The 19,172-nt window shown below is 40.4% G+C and overlaps 1 protein-coding gene across 3 annotated transcripts in view; it reads right to left on the reverse strand.

The window, feature by feature from the left end:
* Nucleotides 1-19,172, reverse strand: part of LOC134350545 (proteasome activator complex subunit 4-like) — a 149,056-nt gene that overhangs the window by 58,444 nt on the left and 71,440 nt on the right. For all 3 annotated transcript variants that reach the window (XM_063055875.1, XM_063055874.1, XM_063055876.1), the window contains 4 exons: nucleotides 10,149-10,280; nucleotides 2,609-2,818; nucleotides 533-669; nucleotides 378-431 (listed from right to left, as the gene is read on the reverse strand). In XM_063055875.1, the coding sequence (XP_062911945.1) occupies nucleotides 378-431; nucleotides 533-669; nucleotides 2,609-2,818; nucleotides 10,149-10,280 (533 nt within the window). The remainder of the gene's footprint in view (nucleotides 1-377; nucleotides 432-532; nucleotides 670-2,608; nucleotides 2,819-10,148; nucleotides 10,281-19,172) is intronic.

The raw sequence follows: 19,172 nt of genomic DNA on the forward strand, positions 1-19,172 counted from the left end.
GCCTAGGATCATGCATGTGAATCTTTTGCCTATTCCTCCACCTTTGAATGCTATTAGGATAATTTTCTAGTCCCCAAGACTTTGTCAACTTTACCTAATATTACACAATTATGAATTGCATCTTAATGGGATAAAGCTTGTGGCTTGTAGTTGTACTTTTCCCCCAATTTGGTCCTCCATTTTTTTTTTCCTTAGGGAGAAAACCATTCTGAAATAATCCGATGAGCAGTGGAATTCCAGCACTCCCACAACAGGAACCCATCATAACTGAACCTGGGAACATAGACTAAATGACTGATAGATCTTCATACCTAATTTGCAGTAAAAGGCAGTGACTAAAATGCTATCAAACTGAAAACAGCATTTTTAAAACTTACAAGTTTCTCTGGTCAAGGAGGTCCAACAAGGTATTGATTAGTTTTTCATAATTCCTAAAACAATAAAAATAAATATTTTTCTTAAAGAAAACATTAAATCTACTGCTAAATTTTATTTCACCAGCATGTTCAACCAAAGAGGTCTTTCCACGTACCTTAAGGACTCATTATTTTTCGCAATTTGATTCTGAATTCCATTTTCAATCTCTTTACCCGTAAGAGGAGCCAAACCACAAGCTGGATCAATTGTCTGGCACAAGGATGCAGAAACCTCAACACAGCGATCTGAAAGCTAAGCATAGGAGCTATTATAAGAAACTTAAAATCACTACTTGAACTCCAGAGGTAGAGTAAAAATAAGTGCTTTTCACATCAAGGCTGCATTTTGATCAGGTATGGCATCAAGAAGTCCTAAGTAAACTGGAGTTAATGGGAATCACGGACAAAGCCCTCTGACGAAAATAACTAATATGTAAATATAACTAAAATTACAAATTTGGTCATGATTGTGCAGTTATTTATTATTGGTTCCTTATGGTTATTATAGCCGGGGGTGGTAATGGGGACAAGCTCCCACTACCTATTAGATGCGCCCACTGGCGTGTGACTCAAACAGCCTCTGACAACCAAGTCCAACTGCTGGCCTTCAGGTATGGCTTAGATACTAAGCCGAACTGTTTCTATTGAAAAGAGAAGGAGCACAAGGTGGGTTACTAGCATTTTAAAACCAGTCGCTTCAGGCAAAAGGGGCTCATCAGCCGTGGTTGGCAGCTCATCCAAGTGAAGAAAAGCTCTGATCTCAAACCTCCACTGCCTTGCGGCTATACCCACTCATGGGGAAGGCTCCAGGAGGAAACCCCAAGGGAAAAATCCAGAACTGAAGTCCCTAAGGCAGTCCTACGTTGAGTTCAACGCTGACCGGCAACTCCTGCAATGCCAAACTGTATTGATCTCTGCCGTTCCTTTAAGTTCATCAGATGTGTGGAGGGGAGCTTGCTACATGGCAACATCTTGCTCTCCATATCCTACTGCCCAGCTTTACAGTATCTAGACAGCTAGGAAGCAACATTCATAGTCGACAAAAGCCTCATTTATGTATTGGGCAATATCCAAGAATTATTTAACACATTCTGCATTTTCTGAACACATTTTCACCAAAATTTCAATAACCACAAAATTCCAGGTATCTGAATTTAAGATACCTCTTTCTCATTCTTCCAGTTAAGTTTGATATAAAAGAGGATCACAAGGATTTCTAGTGGTAGATCAGCATCAAGTTGATTTTTCCTGCTACATTCTTTTCTTCTAATAACACTTCCAAATAAAAGTTTTAGAGGAAATCCAATTGTACTTTAGGTCAGAAGTCAAAAGCTATGGGAAAGGCAGATACAGAGTCACAGGGCATGGAAGCAGGTCCTTTTGCTATCAGTCCATACCAAGGAGAATGACGATTTAAGTTAGTCCCATTCACCATGTTTGACTTACAATCCTCTATACCTTTTCTGTCCATGTATTTGTCCAAGTGCCTTTTAAATTTTGTTTATGTGCCTCAACCACTTTCTGTGGCAGCTCATTCCAAGTACTGACCACCCTCTTGAGTGAAAAAGTTACTGCTCAGGCGTTCCCTAATTTTTGATTTCGCAACCCTGGGAAAAATAAATTTAATTCAGCAAACAATATTTTTCACACCTAGCTTCTGCCAAGTTGCTCAAGGGAACATCCTGGAGATTAACTTAACAGTTACATTCCAAGAGAGTTGGCAAAACTGAACATCATGACTATGACAAGTTTTTTTTCTATTTTCCAAGCCTTTCCCCATGTTTTGTCTTCAAGGTTACGTTATCGAAATAAAATCAGCCAGGGAACTTCAGTCCTGCACTGATATCTTCCACTTGTATCACTTTCCTGGTTTCAGCTTCTTACTGCTGTTTCTTTTTATCTGAAAATCTCAGGCAATGCTCAATGTAGGGTCAGTCTCATTTATTCCTTTGGATAGTCAGCTGCATTTTGTTGGAAAAGAAAAATTGCACTCACCTTATTTGCATGGCTGCACTGCTTACATAATACCTGTTCTGATCAAACAACCATCAGCAGACCCAAGAAATTAAGTAACATAAACAGCAGAGACTTGGCTTCATGCTCAAATGGTGATTTTTTTTATTGAATTTGAAGGCGATAAAAACTGCTCTTAACACTTTATGTGCTCAACTATAGCATTGCAAATTACTTACCTCAAAATTTAAGCCAATGGTTTCATACTGTCTATGGATTTTCTCTGAAAGGTCATCAAACAGGCGAACAATGGAAGGTTTCTCAAGAAACATTGCTTTGTTGAGTCCTGAAGAAACTATAGCTGGCCATGTTGCAACAATGCAGTCCCAGTCATGGAGATTAGCCAAGCAGACTCCATTGTGGTTCCCAAGAAGACAGTACAGAGCACCCTAGATGCAAAACAGGCAACCATCAATGAGAGTGGAAAATCAGAAGAAATTTGGAAGAACGAATGAAGTAATAATAAATCATTACAAAGTAATTATTTGCAGACTGGAACAAGAAACAAGTGTTTCATATTTCAAATCAAGATACATGCAATCCCCCGGTTATGAAAGGATTCCATTCCTGAGAACTGTCTGTAAACCAATTTCTCCAGAAGTCAAAATGTCCTGTTTGTGCCATAACCGTCCCCCCTATCATTTCACGCTACTTACACTTGCTATAATTGTTTCTTTTCATTGAATATTTACCCCAACACTTCGTACAACTAAAAAAAACAAACCACTGGAGTTACTCAGCAGCTCAAACAATATCTGTCAAAGCAAAAGGACAGTCGGTATTTCAGATGCAGTGTCTTGACCCAAAACACTAACCATCCTTTTGCCTCCACAAATGCTGCATGACCTACTGGGTTCCTCTAGATTTCAGCATCAGCAGTCGCTTTTGTTTCCATAATCAAATTACTGGAATATATTCTGTAATGTATTTAATGAGAAACATTTAACATTTTATTATCTTGAAAAATGCTTTGAAAATGTATGGGGAGTTTGTGTAAAGTTGGATTTCATAAATCAAGTCATTCATAACTCGGGGAGCCCTTGTATTAATATTTGCCATAAAGTACAACTGTTTCTAACACAAGCTTAAAAAAAATTAAAAATCCATAAAGCAAATATTTGGAAACAATTAGCATTTCCTCCTAAAGCAAATGAGCTGATTCCCATTGAGTCAAGTTCAGCTAGTGCTCCTTGATGCCAAACCCAATCAAATGCTGCCCTGAAGTGGAAAGCAGTTATTTCCACTTCACCTCTGGAGATCAGGTGATGATTTAAGTTTCTTATGTAAAGTCTTACCCTCAGATTGGTTATAAACCCTCTGAAATGATTGACCTCAATGCTAATTCCCCAACAAATGTCTACGTGTCTGAGGCTTTTAGACAAGTACAAAAACATCACAGACGTTTCCAACATTCACAAGAACCATTACCCACAATTGACTGGATGCAGAATCTGAAGTATGAGCGCAATCCAAAACAGTCTGTTAGTTTTGTGAAAAGAGCAAAGCAACTGAGGACTGAACTAAGTCCAGAATAGACAACCTTCTAGAAACTTAGCAACACAATTCTATCACAAAGATGTAACCAAGGAGAAAAAGAAAGGCGCTTTAAAGAAATGAAGGTTTCATATTCCTTCCAATTAATAAGAGATGAAAAAAATCACTGTGCTAATAATTCAGGCCATTAGATAGAAATGAAGGGGCTACATTGGAAAAAAATAATCAAGGAAATCAGCAATCTCTGCAGAAAATGGAAATGATTAGACATCATAGTGCAAACACAGAACTCTGTTCATCGCAAGAAAAGAATCTTTCAAACGTCAGGACATAACATCAGAATGCAATATGGTTACGTTAACTTCCAGTAACAATGTGTAGGAGACCAAATCAATCTAACACTGCACGATTCAGTAAAAGATTAGAGAAGACACAACTAACAGGAAGGTGTGAACTTAATTCCTGGTTGACCATGATCAAAAACTTATCTAGTCTGCTGTGAGACACAGGACCTTCTTAAAACAAATAGCAAGAAAAAAAAACAAGTCTCAACTGGCATAGTAAGAAAAGTCCTTTCTTACTATAAACAAGATTAAAACAAGGGCACAATTTACACAATCCAATTCCTCCACAAAGATTTTGTAATCTGACTCAATAACCTCAGAGCTGTTCTCCACCACAACTCTTCTTCAGTGTAAATTGATAGAATAGAAATTGAACTATATAGTTTACAGGGTGCATGCATGGACTTGCCAGGAATAAATTCACCACAGAAGGGACAGATGAATAGAGAAGAGAGTATGTCATATAAGAAAATTAAGTTCAAGAGCAAACTTGGACAGGTTACAAAGAAATTACAGACAGGTGAGAACAACCTATGGAAACAGGAGCCAAAATTAAAATAAATTGTGCTTAGAATCAGGTTTAGAGGCATATGGACCAAACACCAGAAAAAGTGACAAGCATAACAAGGAATCTTGGTTAGCATGGACAAGTTGGACCAAAGTTGGACCAAACTCTCATGAACAGAGTTAGCCTTAGCTGAACGATAATTGATAATATAATTAGTTCAGAATTAAAATTTGAGATTCAAGATTATTAAAGTAACAGAAGTGGTCATGTTTTATCAGTTGTGGTGTTACTTTCAATAAACTTGTGAAAGAATTGTATTATTGTGAGTGTTGGCTAGCTTTATCTCACCTGAATGACATTTTGATATAGAACAGCATTACTGGTAAAAGAAAACAATGGAATTCAATTTTTCCCACCATTGCTAAACTTTTGCTATCATTAAATCAATGAAGATCCAAGACAAAAAGCCTTCAAATAAAGATGCTGCAATCATACTCCTAAAGGAAATTATCACCCTGATCATATAGAAACATAGAAAATAGGTGCAGGAGTAGGCCATTCGGCCCTTCGAGCCTGCACCGCCATTCAGTATGATCATGGCTGATCATCCAACTCAGAACCCTGCACCAGCCTTCCCTCCATACCCCCTGACCCCTTTAGCCACAAGGGCCATATCTAACTCCCTCTTAAATATAGTCAATGAACTGGCCTCAACTGTTTCCTGTGGCAGAGAATTCCACAGATTCACCACTCTCTGTGTGAAGAAGTTTTTCCTCATCTCGGTCCTAAAAGGTTTCCCCTTTATCCTCAAACTGTGACCCCTCGTTCTGGACTTCCCCAACATCGGGAACAATCTTCCTGCATCTAGCCTGTCCAATCCCTTTAGGATTTTATGCGTTTCAATCAGATCCCCCCTCAATCTTCTAAATTCCAACGAGTATAAGCCCAGTTCATCCAGTCTTTCATCATATGAAAGTCCTGCCATCCCAAGAATCAATCTGGTGAACCTTCTTTGTACTCCCTCTATGGCAAGGATGTCTTTCCTCAGATTAGGGGACCAAAACTGCACACAATACTCCAGGTGTAGTCTCACCAAGGCCTTGTACAACTGCAGTAGTACCTTCCTGCTCCTGTACTCCAATCCTCTTGCTATAAATGCCAGCATACCATTCGCCTTTTTCACTGCCTGCTGTACCTGCATGCCCACTTTCAATGACTGGTGTATAATGACACCCAGGTCTCGTTGCACCTCCCCTTTTCCTAATCGGCCACCATTCAGATAATAATCTGTTTTCCTGTTTTTGCCACCAAAGTGGATAACCACATTTATCCACATTAAATTTCATCTGCCATGAATTTGCCCACTCACCTAACCTATCCAAGTCACCCTGCATCCTCTCAGCATCCTCCTCACAGCTAACACTGCCGCCCAGCTTTGTGTCATCCGTAAACTTGGAGATGCTGCATTTAATTCCCTCATCCAAGTCATTAACATATATTGTAAACAACTGGGGTCCCAGCACTAAGCCTTGCGGTACCCCACTAGTCATTGCCTGCCATTCTGAAAAGGTCCCGTTTATTCCCACTCTTTGCTTCCTGTTTGCCAACCAATTCTCTATCCACATCAATACCTTACCCCCAATACCGTGTGCTTTAAGCTTGCACACTAATCTCCTGTGTGGGACCTTGTCAAAAGCCTTTTGAAAATCCAAATATACCACATCCACTGGTTCTCCCCTATCCACTCTACTAGTTACGTCCTCAAAAAATTCGATGAGATTCGTGAGACATGATTTTCCTTTCACAAATCCATGCTGACTTTGTTCGATGATTTCACGCTTTCCAAATGTGCAGTTATTTTGAAATCAGCTGTTCACCCTCAAAACAAATCAGCCGAATTTCTGATATCATCACTATGATACAATTTTACACCAACAATCTTGATCACCTGCATTACAACACTGAAGGGGGTTAAAATTGACACAGAGGAGTTGAAAGCAGATCTGGAGTGAATCCCAGCCCAAAATACCAAAACCCTGAACTGGTGAATGAAAGGAAGAAAAACAATCATTAATTCCTCAAAGCAATGAGCACAGAACAAGACTCTGGTCTGCCCTACCCTACAGATTATTCATCCACCCCCACTTTCTAGTTCTGCTTATGTGAATAAAGCAACTATAGATTTATTCTCTGTTTAAGATATAAAAGGTTTAAAATTACTTCATTATCACAAATTCCAAAAAGCTCAGAATCAAGCAAATCCATTCCAGTGCATACGAATGAACATTAATGGGAAAAAGGTATAAAGATTATGCTGACATAGATCATATGGGTGTTTGATTAGTAAACCAACCTATAGAAAGTCTACAAAGAGAAATATAAAATTACTAGCCGAATCTTCATTTTTTTCTCCATTTTAAAATTCTGAAAATTTCAAACAGAACACAATTTCAGTTAAGCCCTCACGAGAGATCATCCAAGATAATGTTCTCCAATCACATCCTTGATAAGTACAACTATGCTAAAGTTAAATAACAATAAAATAAGCCAGCTTCAAAACAGATTTTTTTTAGTGGAATCTTCTAGAGTCATAGAGAATCAGGCCATTGCCAAACCACAAAATAATGTAGATCCGTGATACGCGAGTTGAAATACTGGGGGCTCGGCTGGATTATGATAGAGGTCTTTAACAGCATGGAAGGTGGTTTGCAGACTCATAGAAAAGTACAGCACAGAAACAAGCCCTTCAGCCCATCTAGTCCATGCAAACTTCCAACAACCTGCACTGGGACCATAGCCCTCCACACCCCTACCCATCCATGTATCTATCCAAACTTCTCTTAAACGTTGAAATCTAGCTCGCATGCGCTGTTAGAGTGGATTTCTTTTTGGGTAGATGATCTGTTAACACTTAAATGACTTTGGCCACCAGACTTCTATTTTAACTGTTTGACAAAGGACTGTGGATTGAGTCCACCACAATGGGCTTCCTAAAAGGTGTAAGTACCAGATGCTTCTGGTGCCTGATGCTGTAGTTTTGAAGACAGTCTTATCTATACATTATAAATATTAATTGTCTTCTATGTTAGCACGTAAAATGCCAAATAAATGTATTGTGGATTGAACTAAAGGCTGTGGATACCAACACAGACATGTTGGCGTCAGAAGGAAAGGATGAAATCCGAAGGTGTGATGTTTGTATGTAACTTCAAAAGGAAGCATTGTCTGTAACTTTTTAAGTAGTGATTGCCTTTGTATTTAGCATATAAATATCGAGCCCACATTTTAGCTAGCAGACCTTTCTGCGGAAAGCGTCTCCATCCGTTAAGATGCCTGCTGTACTTCGTTGTGTCAAATAAAGAAGCTGCTTTGTATCTACCAGTGACTGTCTCTCCGGTAATTTCATCCACGCTACAACACGCGCCACTTGTGCTGGCAGCTCATTCCACACTCTCATGACTATCTGAGTGAAGAAGTTTCCCTCATGTTCCCCTTAAACTTTTCATCTTTCACCCTTAACCCATGATCTCTGGCTGTAATCCCACCCAACCTCAGTGGAAAAAGCCTGCTTGCATTTACTCTATCAACACTCCTCATGATTTTGTATACTTCTATCAAATCTCCCCTCAGTCTTCCAGTTCTAAGGAAAACAGTCCTAACCTATTCAATCCTTCCATATAACTCATGTCCTCCAAACCTGGCACCATCCTTGTAAATTTTCTCTGTACTCTTTCAACCTTATTTTTATCTTTCCTGTAGGTAGGTGACCAAAACTGCAACATAATACTCCAAATTAGGCCAAACCAACATCTTATACAACTTCAACATAACATCCCAACTCCTGTACTCAATACATTGATTTATGAAGGCCAATGTGTCAAAAGTTTTCTTTATGACCCTATCTACCTGTGATATCACGTTCAATGAATTATGGGCCTGTATTCCCAGATCCCTTTGTTCTACCACATTGCTCAGTGCCCTTCCATTCACTGTGTAAGACGTATCCTGGTGGGTCCTATTGAAGTGCAATACCTCTCACTTGTCTGTATTAAATTCATCTGCCACTTTTCAGCCTATTTTTCCAACTGATGCAGATCCCTCTGCAAGCCATGATAGCCTTCCCTGCTCTCCACTGCACCCTCAATCTTGGTGCCATCTGTAAATTTGCTGATCCAGTTAATCACATCATCATCCAGATCATAGATGTCAAACCACAACGGACCCAGCACCAACCCCTGCAGCACACCACTAACCACAGGCCTCCAGTCAGAGAGGCAAATATCTACTACCACTCTCTGTCTTCTCCCACAAAGTCAATGTCTAATCCAATTTACTACCTCATCTTGAATGCCGAGTGACTGAACCTTCTTGACCAACCTCCCATGCGGGACCTTGTCAAATGCTTTACTAAAGTCCACGTAGACAACATCCACTGCCTTGCCTTCAACTTTCTTAGTAACTACCATGAAAAATTGGTTAGGAATGACCTAACATGCTAAAGTCATGCTGAACTAACCTTAATCAGTTCATGTCTATCCAAATACTTATATATCGGGTCCCTCAGAATACCTTCCAATAACTTTTCCGCAACTGATGTCAAACTCACTAGCCTATAATTTCCTGGTTTATGTTTAACGCCTTTTTTAAAAAGCAGAACAACATTGGCTATCCTCCAGCCTCTAGGAATCTCTTCTGTCGCTAAGGATGATTTAAATATCTCTGCTAGGGCCCTGACAATTTCTGCATTTGCCTCCCAACAGGTCCAAGGGAACACAAGAGCTCCATAAGCACCTCATTTGTTCCTACCTGCAATGTGTCTCCTTTTTTCTCTTAATCAGGGTCTCAAGATCTCTGGAAAACCAAGGTTCACTACGCTTGTTATCTTCACCTCCTAGTCCACTTTTCAAAGCCTCTCACTTACCAAGTACTTTGCCAGAAAACAGCTTGTGCCAATCTACACTTGCCAGATCATTTCTGATACCATCACAATTGACCTTCCTCCAATTTAGAATCTCAACCCGTGGACCGGACCTATCTACTTGCAAATTTACTTTGAAACTAATGGCATTGTCATCACTAGATGCAATGAGTTCCTCTACACAAACTTCTGTCACCTATCCTGTCTCATTCCCTAATAGCAGATCCAGTATCACATGTGCTCTTGCTGGGACTTCTATGTTCTGAAGAAGGAAACTTTCCTGAACACATTTGATAACTCTATCCCATCTAGTCCTTTTACAGTATGGGATTCCCAGTCAATATGTGAAAAGTTAAAATCACCTACTATAACAACCTTTTATTGTAAATTCAATACAACTAGATCATTACAAGGTCAAAGATTATTCAATGCTTCAACAAATGCCAAATACTTACTTTCAATTGTTGCTGGCTTGTATTCTGTTTGTCAGGGCACAAGTATTTCAGCACCAGTGGAATAAGATCTCGACAGCAAAAATTGTAAGTCCCCAAAGCTGTGAAGAAAACATGCTGGGCTTTACTTCGCACCTGCAAATACAGACATCATACCGATTTAAAAAAAACTTATTTCAGAACGTTGTGTTGTACAAAACACAGTCCTCCAAATGAGATCTTGACATCTCAATATAATTTCAGTAACACTTCCACATCTTTGTATGCCAACTCTACATAATAGCGAACACATCATTTCACTTTCTAAGTCCTTCCTATGCCTAAATGTTACTTCCTGAATTTCATTTATAAACATTTGCAAAATGACATCAACCCACATCATCCACCCTAAATTTTATCACCATCATAACGCTGTGGAGGTGACTTGTTGACCACTGATTCAATTCAAATAGCCATATAAATACTGCAGTTAGAAAAAAATTGAGTTTGTGTGGCAGATGAAACGCCCCTTCAAACTCCAAAGTCCTTGGCCATCTGCAAGGTACAAGGGAGGAGTATAATGGAATACATACCACTAACCTGGATGATTGCAGTTCCAACTCTCAAGGAGCTGAACTCCATCCAGGCAAAGCAATTGGCTTGATTAGCAGCCCGTCTGTAATCCTGAATATTCACTCCTTCCACCAGTGCACCATACCTCCAGTGCAAAATGCACTATGGTCATTCATTTGAGCTACTCTGACAGCACCTCACAAATACCTACCTATTACTTAAACCTTTAAAAAGTTCTTAACAGAATTGTCAAATAAAATTTCCCTGCATTAAAACAACAGTAACCCTTATCAATCAAACTATTGTATATTTTAACTGCCATATCACCATTCTTAATGGCAAGTTTTACTATTGCTATTTTCCAATTATTGCACAACCTAGGAAACTTGGGGAAATGACCATAGATGTATTGATTGGCTACCTCTACCTCTTGAATGACCATTGATTGATAACCTCTGCAGCTGCTTCTTTTAGAAGCCTAATGTTATCTATGCCAGAGTAATTTGTTTTCTGTCCCCTTGATTACTCTGACACTTCCCTTTATTGATAATAATTACTTTTCAGGTCTCACACAGCAAGGGTAGGTTCCCTGCTTTATCACAGACATGTCCATCTCTAACTGTGGGAAAAAAAATACAAAGTTTCTTTGCTGCTTTCTGAGTACCCACTGCAACTTCTTTTACTGTCCTCCACAGAACCTATACTTACTTTTGCCATTTTCTTTATTATGCACAAGAAGATGCATCTATAGTCAGATAACTTCCATATTTCATGATCAGCATTTCAACATTTTGGCCTTTTGCTGGTTGATCAAACTACACCAGCTTGCATCCTTTAATTCAATACTATTGCTAACTTCCTTGCTTGGCTGTAGATGAAATCTCTTTTCCCCCATGGACATTTATCTCTGGATAGAATGTACACTGGTCACATTTAGTTTTCTATACATCTGCCATGTAATTAAACACACATAAGAAATTCCCTTTAAGCTTGATTTTTACTTTAGAACTTAAATGTGTTAGTCTGAAACTACAATTCTGCAGTAATGTGATTCCTTTTCATAAAATATTCCTTAATCTGAGATTAATATTAACTTTGTCACATTATAAAGTCAAGTTTTATAAGAGGCTTTTTTCTCTGGATCTATTATAGAATGCTCCAGGAAACCCAGAATGTATTATTTTCATTATGAGAGGCAGCATTTATATTATCAATTTAAATAATTTATTTTTAGTCCAAGTTTGACATTATCAAGATTTTTGCAGATTATTAAAAATACTTTTTCTGCTTGTCTCACCTTCTTTTGCAAAGTATTCACCCAAAATTTGTAGTAAATACAATGTTTAAATCAATAATAAACACAATTAAATCCAATTTGACTGCTAGGATAAAGATCTTTAAAAGTACAAAAGCAATAAGAGAATTAAGAGCAATAAGAGAATTAAGTTTTTAGTATTAGAAAATGGATACTGGGGGTCACATATAATCATGATGGACGTAAATGATTACATACTTAGAAATACTGTATCCTGCCTAAGACACCAAATTGGGAGGCAAGGTGTAACAAATCAAAACAAAAACTTAGTAAAAACATTTCAATATACATCAAAGTTGAATCAGTATTCTTTTCATCCGTCTTGGGATTACAGAAGGGAGTCACACTCAAGTTTAGCTTTCCTGTGACAATTGATTTGATGGTTAATAACTGGATGTATACATACAATTCTATTTCGTTTTGGATTCTTATTTTACAATAATTTTACTTAGAATTTGTTTTATTAATGATTTTAAAAAACTTATAGCAAACTTAATAAAAACCAGGTCAGTACAAGTTGGATGACAGCTGTCCTCTAAAAGTCAGGCGAAAGAGTAAAATGAAGTAAAATTAGCTAACTGATGTTACTGGCTGTAAGGGGTTATTATATAATTTGACTAATTTAGAAGAGTTACAGCATTACAGTCATATAGCATGGAAACAAGCCCTTTGGCTCAACTTTTACATGCCAAGCTAGTCTGATTTGCCTACATTTCACTCAAATTCCTCTAAACATTTTCTATCCATGTACCTGTCTTTTAAACCCCCTCACTGGTGGCTCATTCTATATACCCTCACCACTCTGAAAAAAGTTTCCTCTCAGATACCTCTTACATCTTTTCCTTCTTAATTTAAATTGATGATCTGCAGTTTCAAATACCCTACTGAGGAAAAACTCACTCTCGAGTCATCTATACCCCTTATACAGTACGGTGCAAAAGTCTTAGGCACACATAGAAAAAATTCTGTAAAACAAAGATGCTTTCAAAAGTAATAAAATGAGACCTCGCTAAGTGACGAAATGAAAAGTTTCTAAATATCAAAAAATTTACTATAAACAGTAAAAAAAATGAAATCAAATCAATATCTGGTGTGGACCCTTTGCCTTTAAAACCACATCAATTTTCTAGGTACACTGTTGTGCAGTTCTATAAGAAATCTGACTGCTAGGTTGTTGCAAGCATTTTGGAGAACTTGCCACAGTTCTTCTGCAAACTTTGGCTGTCTCACTTGCTTCTGTCTCTCCAGGTAATCCCAGACAACCTCGATGATGTTGAGTTCAGGGTTCTCTGGAGGCCATTCCTTGTTCTTCTGTTTGCTGAAAATAGTTCTTTATTTTACCTTGGCCATGTGCTTGGGGTCGCTGTCCTGCTGCAGAATGTAGTTGGGATCATTCAGATGCCTTCCTGATGGTATTGCGTGATGGATGAGAATTTGCTTGTATTTCTCAAATATTGATTCCATTAATTCTGTCGAGATCACCAGCTCTATTTTCAGAAACATAGCCCCAAACCTATGAGTGTATTTAAGGTAGAGAATGATAGGTTTTTGATTGGACACGGTATCAAAGATTACGGGGAGAAGGCCGGGGAACAAGGTTAAGGAGGGGAAAACAGAATCAGCCATGATTGAATGGCACAGCAGACTTGATGGGCCAAATAGCCTATTTCTGCTCCTATGTCTTATGACCTTATGGTCTTATGGAACGGCTGTCTGGCAGCAATTTTTCCATGAGGACCACTTCTGCCAAGACTTCTCTGGACTGTAGAGGGGTGTACTTAAGTTCCAACGTTCTCTGAGAGTTCAGACCTGATAGCAGTGCTGGACTTCTCCCGATTTAGCAGGGATGTCAGTTTGATGTGTCTCTTGTTTGCTGCAGTCAGTTTCCATAGCCGACCACTGCGCTTCTGGTCATCCACCTTGCTCATTTCTTTGTACTTCTTCAGAACAGCTTGGACAGCACATCTTGAAACTCCTGTCTTGTTGCTATGTTCACTTTTGCCAAGGTGTGAGAATTGATAATTTGAAAGTTAAACTGTCAAATCTGCCACAACCTCACATTTCAGTTTGGTTGTCCTTCAAGCAGTTCCTTCAACATCCGATTCAGTATCAGTTAATCAGTTTAATTCATTCAACTCATTATGTCTTTGATCACTCGCACATCTTTGTTTAATCATGCACTGGGCTAAATACTTACAAAGCAATCAAGTTTTTTTATTTGAAAAGTGGTCATTATTTCATGTTACTTTAATGAAATTCAAAAATACTCTCTGTAACATATAGTTTTTGAGAATTAATGTTTGGGAATCTAAAATTTGCTCTTTTATATTGACACACCAATGCAGGAGACAAAAATAAACATTTAAAACTAAATTTATATAAAAAAATCTCTAGGTGTCTCAGACTCCTGCATAGGACAGTATGGCTCTACAAGACCAACTTTCAGCTTCCTACGCTCCAGGGTAAAATGTCCCGCCCTGTTCAACTACTACTTATGCACAACAATTTACACTTGCATCGTGGTTTTTACATTGCAACATGTTCCAAAGTGCTGGAAACCAGTGCTATCTGCCAAAGTTTGATGCTCTCCATATAATGTGATCAAAGAAATATAGTGCACCTCTGACGGTCAGCAAGATGTTTTAGTTTCAATGATAAAATTCATATTAAATTGTAAAGTGAACTTTACAAAAACTTGTTTAGAATTAGGACACACATTGATATATAATCGATAATTAGGTAAATAATAAGATATGTCCACATTTCTCAGGGCCAGATGGTCTGCATCCCAGAGTGCTTAAGGAAGTAGCCCAAGAAATAGTGGATGCATTAGTGATAATTTTTCAAAACTCTTTAGATTCTGGATTAGTTCCTGAGGATTGGAGGGTGGCTAATGTAACCCCACTTTTTAAAAAAGGAGCGAGAGAGAAACCGGGGAATTATAGACCGGTTAGCCTGACATCGGTGGTGGGGAAAATGCTAGAGTCAGTTATCAAAGATGTGAAAACAGCACATTTGGAAAGCGGTGAAATCATCGGACAAAGTCAGCATGGATTTGTGAAAGGAAAATCATGTCTGACGAATCTTACAGAATTTTTTTGAGGATGTAACTAGTAGAGTGGATGGGGAGAACCAGCGGATATGGTATTTTTGGATTTTCAAAAGGCTTTTGACAAGGTCCCACACAGGAGATTAGTGTGCAAACTTAAAGCATACGGTATTGAGGGTATGGTATTGATGTGGATAGAGAATTGGTTGGCAGACAGGAAGCAAAGAGTGGGAATAAACGGGACCTTTTCAGAATGGCAGGCAGTGACTAGTGGGGTACCGCAAGGCTCAGTGCTGGGACCCCAGTTGTTTACAATATATATTAATGACTTGGATGAGGGAATTAAATGCAGCATCTCCAAGTTTGCGGATGACACGAAGCTGGGCGGCAGTGTTAGCTGTGAGGAGGATGCTGAGAGGATGCAGGGTGACTTGGATAGGTTAGGTGAGTGGGCAAATTCATGGCAGATGCAATTTAATGTGGATAAATGTGAGGTTATCCACTTTGGTGGCAAGAACATGAAAACAGATTATCTGAATGGTGGCCGATTAGGAAAAGGGGAGGTGCAACGAGACCTGGGTGTCATTGTACACCAGTCATTGAAAGTGGGCATGCAGGTACAGCAGGCAGTGAAAAAGGCGAATGGTATGCTGGCATTCATAGCAAGAGGATTGGAGTACAGGAGCAGGGAGGTTCTACTGCAGTTGTACAAGGCCTTGGCGAGACCACACCTGGAATATTGTGTGCAGTTTTGGTCCCCTAATCTGAGGAAAAACATTCTTGCCATAGAGGGAGTACAAAGAAGATTCACCAGATTAATTCCTGGGATGGCAGGATTTTCATATGATGAAAAACTGGATCGACTACGCTTATACTCGTTGGAATTTAGAAGATTGAGGGGGAATCTTATTGAAATGTATTAAATTCCAAAGGGATTGGACAGGCTAGATGTCGGAAAATTTTTCCCGATGTTGGGTAAGTCCAAAACAAGGGGTCACAGTTTAAGGATAAAAGGGAAGCCTTTTAGGACCAAGATGACGAAAAACTTCTTCACACAGAGAGTGGTGAATCTGTGGAATTCTCTGCCACAGGAAACAGTTGAGGCCAGTTCATTGGCCATATTTAAGAGGGAATTAGATTTGGCCCTTGTGGCTAAAGGGATCAGGGGGTATGGAGAGAAGGCAGGTACAGGGTTCTGAGTTGGATGATCAGCCATGATCATACTGAATGGAGGTGCAGGCTCGAAGGGCCGAATGGCCTACTCCTGCACCTATTTTCTATGTTTGTATGTTTCCATGTTTCTCGGGGAGATGGTAAGATGATCATAAAATAATTGAGAGCAAGAGAAAATTTCTTGAAAAAGATTAATAGGAATGAACATGAAGTGAATTATGCAACACAGACAAAATGCCGGAGGAACTCAGCAGGCCAGGCAACATCTGTGGAAAAAAGTACAGTCAATGTTTTGGGCCGAGAGGACTGGAAAATAAGATGAGAAGTTAGAGCAAGAAGGTGGGTGGTTTGGGGAGGAGGAAGTACAAGGTGGTAGGTGATAAGTGAAACCATGAGAGGGGGAGGGGTGAAGTAAAGAGCTGGGAAGCTGAGAGGTGAAACAGATAAAGAGATAAAGAGCTGGAGAAGGGGGAACCTGATAGGAGAGGGTGAAGAAATGGAAGGGGGAGGAGCAGGAGAGGGAGGTGATGGGCAGGTACAGAGATGGGGTGAGGGAGGAAAATGGGAATGGTGAGGAGGTGGGGGGCAATTTTCAACGTTCATACCATCAGTTTTGAGGCTACTCAGCCAGAATATAAGGTGTTTCTCCTCCAACCTGAATGTGGCCTCATCGCACCAGAAGAGGAGGTCAGGGACTGGGACATCGGATGGGAATGGAAAATAGAATTGAAGTGGGTGGCCAACGGGGGTTCCCCACTTTTTCTGGTGGATGGAGTGTAGGTGCTCAATGAGGCGGTCTCCCAATCCACGTTGGGTCCCACCAACATATCAGGAGGCCACACCAGGAGCATCAGATATAGTAGATGACCCCAACAGGTTGTAGTGTTGCCTCAGCTGGAAGGACTATTTGGGGCCTTGAATGGTAATGAGGGAGGTATGGCACTTCTTCCACTTGCAAGGATAAGTACCAGGAAGAAGATCAGTGGGGAGGGATGAATAGACAAGGGAGTTGCATAGGAAAGCAGAAAATGAAGGGGAGGGAAAGATGTGCTTGGTGCTGGGATCCTGTTGGAGATGGCAGAAACTCTCCAATTCTAACCTCACTCCTTCCAAACGCACTGCTTCCCACCCTCGCTGCACTAATCCTAACCTCACTAAACCTGCAGATAATGGGGTGCTGTAGTAGTCTGGCGGACTGACTTCTACCTTGCTGAGGCTGGGCGACAACTCTCAGACACCTCCTCTCACCTACCCTTCAAATAGAACCCCACTAAGGAGCACCAGGCCATTGTCACCTACACTATCACTGACCTTATTACCATTGGGGATCTCCCATCCACAGACAGCAACCTCATAGTTCCCTTACCCCACACCTCCTGTTTCTACCTCCTACCCAAGATCCACAAACCTGCCTGTCCAGGTAAACCAATTGTTTCTGTTTGCTCCTGCCCCACCAAACTTATATCTGCTTACCTCAACTCTGCTTTATCCCCCCGGATCAGTCCCTTCCTACCTACATTGTTGACACTTCACACCCTCTAGATCTTTTCAATGACTTAAAGTTCCCTGGCCCCAATCACCTCATTTTCACATAGACATGCAGTCCCTATATACCTCCATCCTCCATCAGAAGGGCCATAAAGTTCTTCACTTCTTTCTAGATAATAGACCCAACCTGCTCCTCTCTACCATCACTCTACTCCGTCTGGCAGAACTGGTCCTCACTCTCAATAATTTCTCCTTCAGCTCCTCCCACTTCCTCCAAACCAAAGGTGTAGCCATGAGTACTGGCATGGGTCCCAGCTATGCCTGCCTTTTTGTTGGCTATGTGCAACAGTCTATGTTCCAAGCCTACATCAGTATCACTTCCCAACTTTTCCTACGCTACATCAACGACTACACTGGGGCTGCTTCATGTACCCACACTGATCTCGTCAACTTCATCAACTTTGCCTCCAAAATCCACTCTGCCCTCAGATTTACTTGGTCCATTTCCGACACCTCGCTCCCCATTCTTGATCTATCTCTGGAGACAGCTTATCAACTGTTATCTTTTACAAACCCACTGATTCTCATAGCTACCTGAACTATACCTCTTCCCACACTGTCAACTGTAAAAATGCCATCCCTTTCTCTTGGTTCCTCCGGCTTCACCGCATCTGCTTTCAGGATGAGGCCTTGCATTCTAGAACCAATGAGATGTCCACCTTCTTCAAAAAAAAAAGGACTTTTCTTCCTCCACCATCATTGTTACACTCACCTGCATCTCATCCACTACGCACGTCTGCCCTCACCCCATCCTCCTGCCACCCCTCAGGGATAGGGTTCCTCTTGTCCTCACCTACCACCCCAGCAGCCTCCACATCCAGCACATAATTCTCCATAACTTCTGCCACCTCCAGCAGGATTCCATGACCAAGCACATCTTTTCCTGCCCTCCATTTTCCACTGGGATTGCTCCCTACATGACTCCCTTGTCCATTCAACCTTCCTGGTACCTATCCTTGCAAGTGGAACAAGTGCCATACCTACCCCTACATCTCCTTCCTCTCTAGCATTCAGGGCCCCAAACAGTCCTTCCAGGTGAGGCGACACTTAACCTGTGAGCCTGTTGGGGTCATTAACTGTATCTGGTGCTCCTGGTGTGGCCTCCTGTATATCGGTGAGACCCGACGTACATTGGGAGACCGCTTTGCCAAGCACCTATGGTCTGTACACCAGGAAAAGCGGGATCTTCCCATGGCCACCCACTTTAATTCTACTTCCCATTCCAGCACCGTCAGTCCATGGCCTCCTCTACTCATGCGAAGAAGGCACACTCAGATCGGAAAAGCAACAGTTCATATTCCATCTGGGTAGCCTCCAAACTGATGGCATGAACATCGATTTCTCAAACTTCAGCTAACTGCCCCCTACCCCTTCACTATTCTCATTTCCC

Source organism: Mobula hypostoma, chromosome 8 (assembly GCF_963921235.1).
Source record: "Mobula hypostoma chromosome 8, sMobHyp1.1, whole genome shotgun sequence".
NCBI classification, from domain to species: domain Eukaryota; kingdom Metazoa; phylum Chordata; class Chondrichthyes; order Myliobatiformes; family Myliobatidae; genus Mobula; species Mobula hypostoma.